The sequence below is a fragment of the Marmota marmota genome, unplaced genomic scaffold (genome assembly GCF_001458135.2).
Source record: "Marmota marmota marmota unplaced genomic scaffold, marMar, whole genome shotgun sequence".
Classification (NCBI taxonomy): domain Eukaryota; kingdom Metazoa; phylum Chordata; class Mammalia; order Rodentia; family Sciuridae; genus Marmota; species Marmota marmota.
This window is the reverse complement of record NW_026000026.1, coordinates 7,779,693-7,788,549: the sequence shown is the minus strand read 5'-3', so window position 1 is coordinate 7,788,549 and position 8,857 is coordinate 7,779,693. Positions and strand designations below refer to the sequence as shown.

The following is an 8,857-nucleotide window of genomic DNA, read 5'->3' as shown; positions in this document are numbered from 1 at the left end:
GGCCCCAGACAGCGTGTCCTCCTCATCCAGCTCCTGGCCTCCAGGGCCCCTCCCCAGGGCTCTCCGACCTCTCAACCAGCAGGCCAGGGCCCCCGGGGGCAGCTGGCCACCGGATGTTCTTAGGATTCAGTCAGCGTCTACATTCTCCCCCCAGACACGCTGTCCTCCAAGGTGACAGGCTGACAGCTAAGCCCTCGGGCCCAGGAGATGGAGACCGGAGATCAGAGATCTCGCAGATCTCGCAGATCTCGCGGATGGAGGCCGGGGTGGACAGGGAGGTCGGTCCTGGCTGGAGGCTCGCACACTGAGGGGCCGTGCGGATGCATCATGGAAAACTGGACCTTGACGTGGGGCAGCAGGAGGACACGGGCTGCTGACCAGGAGAGCATGTCCACTGTGCAGTGGGGACGGGCCCCTTCCTGTGCCTCGGTGCCACGTGCCAGGCCACTGGACCCTGCGTGTCTCCCTCAGGCTCAAAGGCAGAGGGAAGCAGGGGCTTCAGCAGGGGACCTCCCTAGGGAACCCTGGCCATCACACCCCTCGGGGCCGCCCAGGCCTCTCCCAGCCCCAGATCATACGGTGGTGGCGGGGGGCCGGGACCCCTGTGCTGGGATGGCGGGGGACGGCTTCCGAGCTCTGTGCCTGGGGCGCTGGGGGACCCGGGCCTCCCCCCTGCAACTGCAGAGGGAGGGAGGGGAGGGAAGGAGGGACTGGGAACCAGCGCCGGGGTCGGAAAGAACTAGACCAGTTTTCCCTGGTCCCCTGTCCCCGACCCCCAACTCCCCTTCCAGCTGATGAAAGACCAGGAAAGGCGGACACCCCCAAGAGGCCCGCAGGCTCCAGGGTGAAGGCTGAGGCCTCTCCCTCCGGGCTGCAGGAGGGTCCCCACACCTGCTGGGGGAGGGCCGTGGGGAAGGGGAGCGCAGGGAGGGGCGCAGGGCAAGACCTGCCTCCAGGGTGGGGAGGTGGGGGGCAGGAGCTAAGCCCTGGGGGACAGTTGAGCCCCAGGGAAATGACCCAGGGGACCCAACCCTGCCTGGGCCCCTCAGGCTGCCTGGGTGTGAATCCCGCCTGAGGCCTGAGCCTCAGCAGGCCACCCGGGAAGGCACTGCGGACAGACCCCAGACGGGACAGATCCCAGACGCGGAATCCTGGCTTTGGGAATAAGGACAGACGGAGGGACGGAAGAGCCATCCGGAGGTTCTGCTCCTCTCTGGTGGCAAGTTCAGCACTGGGAGCAGAGCCGGGCCCTGGGTCCCTGCACCTCGTTCCTGCCTGGGCCACAAGACCCTCCAGCCTCGTTCCCCCACCTTTGAGGCAGCAGCAATGAGCAGACCTACTTAAAGAGGGGGTGGGGGGCCCCTGCAGCCTGCTCCCGGGGAACCCTCGGCCCACACACTTCCCCACCCCTCCCCCAGAGGAGCCTGGTGGGGCCAAGTTCAGCCCCGGTTGCTGAATGACTCACCTCCTGGGGATGTGCTTCCTGGAACAAGTGCTCCAGCGCTGCAGTCTGGTGGAGGTGAGCGGGAACAGGTCCCGGCCCGTCCAGACACCATGGACCCTGCAGCAGCAGCAGCAGCTGGGGCACCCAAAGGCCTGGCTTCCCAGCCCAGCACTGACCTCCCCCTGCAGCCTTGGCCCGTCCGTCTGTCCGTGGAAGGCCGGTGAAACCTTGCAGACCACGGACTAGAGGGGAAGGGAAGGGCAGAGCCAAGAGCCCCCACTCGGTACCTGCTGTCAAGAGGGCTGCAGGAGGCCATGCCGAGGTCACCATCCTCTCCCCATGGTGTGCCTCTAAAGCAGTCAGTGGGCAGGCTGGGCTCCTGGTCACCTAGGAACATTCGCTGTGACTCAAGGAAGGCAGGAAAGAGCAGCCCATGACTTCATTGTCATCGGAAGGTAGAAGGCGGGAGTTGGAGAGAGGCAGGAAGTGGTGTGAACTCCGTCTCAGAGGGATCCAGAGGGGACCCTGGACCTTGCAATCCATGAGGCCACTGTGCAGCCCTCTCCGAGCTCTGGAGGCAGCCAGGTGAGGGCAGGTGTCCCTGGCGGGTGCCAGACGACAGGAAGCTGAGCTGGGAGCCGGGGCCCGGGCCCGGAGCGTGGCTACCGGGGGACAGCTCAGGCCTCACAGTCACTGCAGCCTGGCCCCCGGGAGCCTACAAAGGCCCAATTCTGTGCCAGGGCTGCTGAGGGGCTCCGCTCCCCTGTGGGGTGGGTGACACTCACCACAGCTGGGCAGGGGCGCGGGGTGCACACTGGGTGCCCGCAGGGCCTGGCGCGCTGTAGACCGAGGGCGACAGGCACAGAGGGGTCCAGGCAGAGCCCAAGGACTGTGAGAACCGCTGTGCAGCTGGACAGGGCAGCTGGTGGGGCAGGTGCCTGTCCCCAGGGGCAAGGCTGGGAAAGGTCAACCAGGCCCCAGCCACTACAGCTAGTGTCCTCAGGCAAGCCCTCCGTCCCTGGGCCTTAGTGGGTCTCCCCAACTGTAGGACAGGTGTGACAACAAAGGGGCCTTTCTCAAAGGCCGCTGGGAGAAGCCAGTGCCCCAGGAAGTGGCACAGGACACACCGACATGAGCCCTAAGCGGCGCACAGACCAGCTCACCCCAGGGCGCTCGGCACCCTGACAGCGGGGCGGGAGTCTGCTGCGCATTGAGGGGTGTTGATCAGCACCCGGGGACTCCATGGCACATGGCTAAAGCATCCCGGCCATAATGTACTGACCGACTGTCTCCAGTGGTGGACGAATGTCCCCTGGGCCTGAGGGTCAGTAGGTGGTATGTGTGATGGTGAAGTCTTCATTGTAGGTTCCGTCTGGCCTCCATTTTTGCATCAGAAAAAGGGACACAACGATCCTTCCATCCTCAGGGGGTGGTAGGGAGACTCCAGGTCAGAACAGGATGTGGAACCTCTGCACACGGCCACCTTCCGGGCTCCTCCGCCTGCTTCAGGCCGACTCACGCAGTCTCACGAGGCCCATCCTGGCCTCGTCCTGGACGTGGCCCTTGTCATCGTCCTTAGTTTATATGGACAGAGTGGGGGGTGCTACTTCTGCTTCCTGTGGTAATCCCAGGTGGGGCACAGAATTTGGCAAACAGTAGGCGCTTAATAAACTTTGGGGGCTTTGTGTGAGCAGGCACAGCACTGCAGCTGAGGTGCAGGGCACAGAGAGGCCCGTGCCTAAGGGAGGCCAGGTGAGCGCCCACAGCCCTGGGGCCAGGCAGACCACTTCCTGTCTGCTGAAGGGAAACTGCCCTTTGAACTCTACTTCCTGAGCCTTCTCCCCTGCTCGGGGGTCTGGGAGGAAGCAGGGAGAAGCCCTCCTCACTTTGGGGGGCAGATACTCACATTCCTGAAGGAGGGGAACCCGGCAGAGCCCAGCCACCTCCTCAGGGCCTGCGGGAAGGCCCCGTGGTCCCGCTCGGCCTGACGCACGTGGGCTTCCAGGAGGGCAGCGTGGTGCCCAACCATCCTGACGAAGGCCTGGCAGAGAGACAGAGAGTCCATGAAGCCACGTCTGCAGCGGCCTGGGGCACATTCCTGGTCGAGCTCCCTCAGCTGGCAGGGCCACCAGGCCCTTGACCACTGGCCCCGGCCTCCCTCCTCTAGGCCCCGCGGCCTCCCTGTAGGGCCTGGCAAGGCCTGCTCGGTGGGGAGACGCTTGCAGATGCCCCAACAGTAACGGTGGCAGCTTCTGCCAGATCTGCCTGGTCCTGCTGGTGTCCTGTGGCTTTCTCCCACAGGAACCCTCTCTTTAGCCTCCATTTTACAGAGGAGAACAACTGAGGCACAGGGAGTTTGGGTCACCTGCCCAACCAAAGTCACATAGCCAGGAAGCAGTAGAGAAGACACTCAAAGCACATCTGTCATATTTCAAAGCCTTTTTAAAAAAATGATCATTAAGAACGGAATTTCTTAGCCAGGCATGGTGGCGCACACCGGTAATCCCAGCAACTCGGATGACTGAGGCAGGAGGATCTCAAGTTCTCAAGGCCAGGCTCAGCAACTCAGCAAGACCCTCAGCAACTTAGTGAGACCCTGTCTCAAAATCCAAAGGGCTGGGCATGTGGCTCAGTGGTTGAGTGCCCTGGCTTCAATCCCCAGGGCAAAAAATATACACATTTGGGGCTGGAGATGTGGCTCAAGCGGTAGCGTGCTCGCCTGGCATGCGTGCGGCCTGGGTTTGATCCTCAGCACCACATACAAACAAAGATGTTATGTCCACCAAAAACTAAGAAATAAATATTTTAAAAATTCTCTCTCTCTCTCTCCTCTCTCTCTCTTTTAAAAAAAAAAAATATATATATATACACACACACACACACACACACACACACATTTTTAGGAATGGCCCCAAGGCTCACTTTGATAGTTGACGAACACTGGGATTCGGAAGGCTCCAGGGGCCAGGCAGGTGCAGAGGACCAGGTGGAGACCGAGGAATGCTGGGTCCAGACCCACGGGGACCAACCAGCCCAAGGCCTCAAGTGCAGAGGTTCCAACTGAAAAAGCTGTCCGGAGTCAGACTCTGGTTAGAATCCAAGTCCCCCTCTCCCCAGCCAGGTACCTTTCCCCAAGTTGCTTAATTCCTATTAGCCTCAACTTTCTCATCTGTAAAATGGACAACAGCTCCTTATTAAAGAAGCTGAATGCTTAGCTCATATTACGAGCTCACTGGGGTGTGGCTCAGAGACAGAGCGTTTGCCAGGCACGTGCAAGGCCCTGGGTGCCATCTCCAGCACTGAAGGAAAGAGAGGGAGAGGGAGAGGGAGCTCATTAAATGTTAGACGTTATTATTTTTTAAAAAGACATTCTAATTTTATGCAAAGGCTGTGGTTTTATTCATGCCAGCAATAAACCCGCACTTTAAAAAATGCTACGTAGGCCCCGGAGAGCCCGGCACGACCCTCTGTGACCTCTGGTGCCCTTTCACACTTTTCTCTATCAGCGCGTGTGTGCACATGTTCATGCGTGTTTACTCGAGGTGGCCGCTGCAGTGCCATCTCAGACAAGCACCGCCTCCCTGGGCTCCCTCGCTTGTTCCGATCGTGAAATGGAAACAACCCTGCACCAGGTCCGGCACCGGGTGTCCTGCACTGCCACCTCCACCCAGCCCTCCCCGCTGCCCCCATCCCACAGCCATCCTCCATCCCCTGGGTTCCTCCACAGTGGCCAGGTCACTCTGTTTCCACGGGGCCAGTGCCTGGCACCCCCTGCTTGGGTGGCCCTGCCTGTCTCTCAGGCCTGAATTAACCGTGTGCTCTCAGAGGTCCTCCCTGACCACCTGACCTCACAGTGCCCCTGAGCCGCTGTGGAGTCACCCGTCTCCAGCATGTGGCACTGCGAGGGGAGGTGCTGAGCCAGCACCAGGGCCTGGTGGGCAGAGGGGCCCCCAGAGGGCCTGGGTGCATGTGGGAGCAGGGAGCGGGGAGCAGGGAGCAGGGAGCGAGCACCTTCTCAGCAAACACGAGGCCTGGGTGAGCCCAAGCCGCAGGCATCCACTGGGCACTGCTGCCTGGTTCTGGCTGCGACTGGGCCAAGGGGCTGAGGAGCCACCTGGCATGTGTGCGCGTGAGCCTGTGTGTGTGTGTGTAGGCATGAGGGAGCATGTGCACATGAGCATGTGTGTGAGTGTATTTGTGTATGTGTGAGGATGTGTGTGTGCACATGTGTAAGTGTGAGCGAGTTTGTGTATGTGCTGTGTGTGAGCATGTGAGTGCTGTGTATGTGTGGGTATGCGTGAGTGTATGTGTGCATGAGTGTGTACACATGAGTGTGCGTGTCAATGTGAGCGTACATGTGGGGGCACGTGTATGTGTATGTGGGAGTGTGTGAGGGAGTGTGAGGTCTCTGGATGGCCAGAGTGTGAGTGGGGGGGCATTGTGAGCATGTGTATGTGAGTGCATGTGTGTGCCTGTGAGTGTGTTTGAGAGTGTGTGTGTGTGCATGTGGAGGGCATTGTGAGTGTGTGCAGTGTGTGTGTAGTATGTGTACATGTATATATGCATGAGTGTGTGAGTGTGTATGGGCATGTGTGAGCAGTGTGTGAGCATGTGTGTGAGCATATGTGTGCGTGTGTGTGAGGTCCCAGGGCGGGGAAGCTGTCCTGACTGGCCGCAGCAGTCCCTGGCCAGCACATCTGGAGGTGACCTGGGAGCGGGTCCCCTTCCTCTAGCCGACTCTGACTTCACCCTCCATGAGCCGAGGCGGGAGGAGCCCTGGCCCTGGCCTGGCCGTGGCTCCGGCTGTGGCTCCGGCCCTGGTTCCAGCCGTGGCTCCACCGCTGCCCGCCAGGGCAGCAGGGCCAAGCTGCCACAGGAGACTGGCGCTGGCCGGGCCTGCAGACCTGACTTGGGATGAAGCCGGCCCGTGTGTCCTCAGGCCAGGGTGTAGTGGCAGAGGGGACAGAGGGAACGGCTGGACGGCTGGGGCCCAGGGGTCCCCTGCCCTTCTCTGGGGAAAAGGCCGCTGGGAGGCGGCAGGAGGCGGCAGGAGGAGGCAGGAGGGCGGCCGGGCTTAGGCGCGGGTTGACTGAGGAGCGGAGCCTCTGGCCCAGCCGCAGGGCGGGTGCCGTCCAGGCAGGACCACTCCATGCTCCGGGACAGACCTCGCAGCCCCCACTGGCACGTCCCTCCTCAGGGCCTTGGGCCAGTCCCTGCTCGCGGGGCCTCCACCTTTCTTCCGTGGAGGGGGGCTGGCCCCGGGCCGTGGCCGTGGAGGCCAGTCTCATGCCCGCAGAGCCCACAGCAGGCGCCCAGGAAGGTCGGTTTCTACTGGTGCAACTGACAGGGGACCAAGTGCCGCCGGAGAGTCCCCACCGGGTGGGTCACACAGATTCTGAAAGCAGGGTGGTCTCAGGGTGAATGCCACTGAGTCGCCAGTCACCCGGGGCCCCCAGCTGGCAGGCAGAGCGTGGCCGTCACTCCAGACGAGGCTGCTTCTCTCAGTGACAACAGCTGCCACCTCGTCACTGCCTGTCCTGACGCCCGCGTGGTGCCAGGCAGGGCTTCCGGCTCACTGCACCCTTGACCTCGTGAGGGGCGACGGCACGTCCCCAGCTGGCCGGCGAGGACACGGGCTCTGGGAGGCTGCGGTCTCTGGATGGCCAGACCCGAGCCCCGGCTGCCTGGCTCTGCACCGCCCCCTGGGACCGTGGGGTTCTCGCGGCTCCTGTTTCCCTGTCCCACGTTTCCTGTCGGCCGGCGGGAAATGCGAACTCTGCTACAGGAGTCGTGCCCTCTTGGAGCCTTGGGGACCCGGTCACAGAGAACTTTCTGAGCAACACCAGGAAGCGCCCCTCAGGCTCAATGTTGGGGAGACTCTAGGGCAGCCCAGAGAGTCCCACCCCGCGGAAGGTGACAGTTACCGCGCAACCCCAGCTGTTCCCAGCAGGGAATGGGGGTGGCCTTCCAGCACCAGGCCCCGCAGCAGCGCCGGCTCCTGTTCACAGGCCCACTCACAATCTCCACCAAGACTTTTGGGACCGGCCGCTGGAGTAACAGGGCAGCCACTTTGGGACACAGCTGGGAGGTGCTAGGAGTCCCCGTAGCCACAGCTCCTCCACCCAGCCCTGACTCCACGCCAAACAAGACCCACACAAACGCCCACCCACAGATGTCCAGCAGCATTGTTCCTCACAGCCAAGTCCAAGCCACCCAACGTCCATCAACTGATGATGGACAGTGGACCCAGGCTCGCCCACAGGCTGGGGTAGGGCTCAGCCAGGACACAGAAGGAAGTCGTGACCCCACCGTGAGGCGGGCATCGGGTGACTGAGGGAAAGCAGACGCTGAAGGCCACTGCGGTTCGGCCCCCCTGGAGGGGAGTCCAGGGCAGGCAGGCCACAGAGGGACGCTGGACCTGCGGGCCCAGGGCTGCTGAGGGGTTTCCTGAGAAGGTGGCCTGCAGTGAGACAGCAGCGTGCCCTGGACACAGGACCCCCACAGGGGCTGCACTCCTGGGGACCCGCGGGGGGCGCTCTGTTTTCTCCTGTCCTCGCTTAACAACAAACTTGACACCTTGGCCCAGCCAGAGACGCCAACCGCTCATAGCAAACGGAGCAATTCTAACAATGTCTGGCAGTAAAATGACTGTGAGTGTCACACTGTCCTGGAGCACAAGCCTGCGACAGGCCAGTCGGGACTGCCACGTCACCAGAGGTGGGAATCCTGTACAGCAGGGTGCCCTGGACAAGGGGGTGACACGTGGCCTGGGTAGACAGCATGAGTTTTTATCACCCAGCTCAGGCTGGCACAAGAGGTAAAACTTATGAAGTATTTGCTTCTAGAACGTTCTACATGATATTTTTGGACTGAGGTTGACCACAGGTAACTGAAGCCATGGAAAGTGAGACACAGATAAAGGGGTGCTACTGTGATCAATTTGCACTTTCTCAGGGGAAAAGGGACAGTAGCCCCTTTGATGGTCCTGTGCCATCCCTAACCTGGAACTCTACAGCCAAGGGCTTTGCTCTTTCCTGCCCCCGGGCCTTTGCACGGGCTGTTCCCAGCCTGGGTTCTCCAGGGCGTGCTGCAGACCTTAGCAGAAAGGCCATCCTAGGGAAGACCTGCGTTCTGGCTCTGCTCAGCCCCCTGGGCTGCTCCCACAGCTCCCTGTCAGACCCATCCTGCGTCCCTGTCTGGTGCTCCTCCAGCAGATAGCAGGAGACCAAGGGTCCCACCTCAGGTGTCCCAGCACCGCGTCAGGAGCATTTGGGCCTGACACCATCCCGTGCAGCAATTCTCCTTTTGCAGGGAAATGGGGGCTCACACACTGGCTCACAGAAAGCCAGGAGTCACCCCCCAGGGGACCTCTGGCGACATCTGGAGACATATTTGCTTTTCACAACTGGAGGG

General features: G+C 61.6%; 1 protein-coding gene across 1 annotated transcript in view; it reads right to left on the bottom strand.

Annotated features, from left to right (window-relative positions):
* The window catches only part of Bcas4 (breast carcinoma amplified sequence 4), a 51,451-nt gene that overhangs the window by 25,204 nt on the left and 17,390 nt on the right, over positions 1-8,857 (bottom strand). Inside the window, exon 5 of the mRNA XM_048811945.1 lies at positions 3,351-3,485. Within this exon, the coding sequence (XP_048667902.1) occupies positions 3,351-3,485 (135 nt within the window). The remainder of the gene's footprint in view (positions 1-3,350; positions 3,486-8,857) is intronic.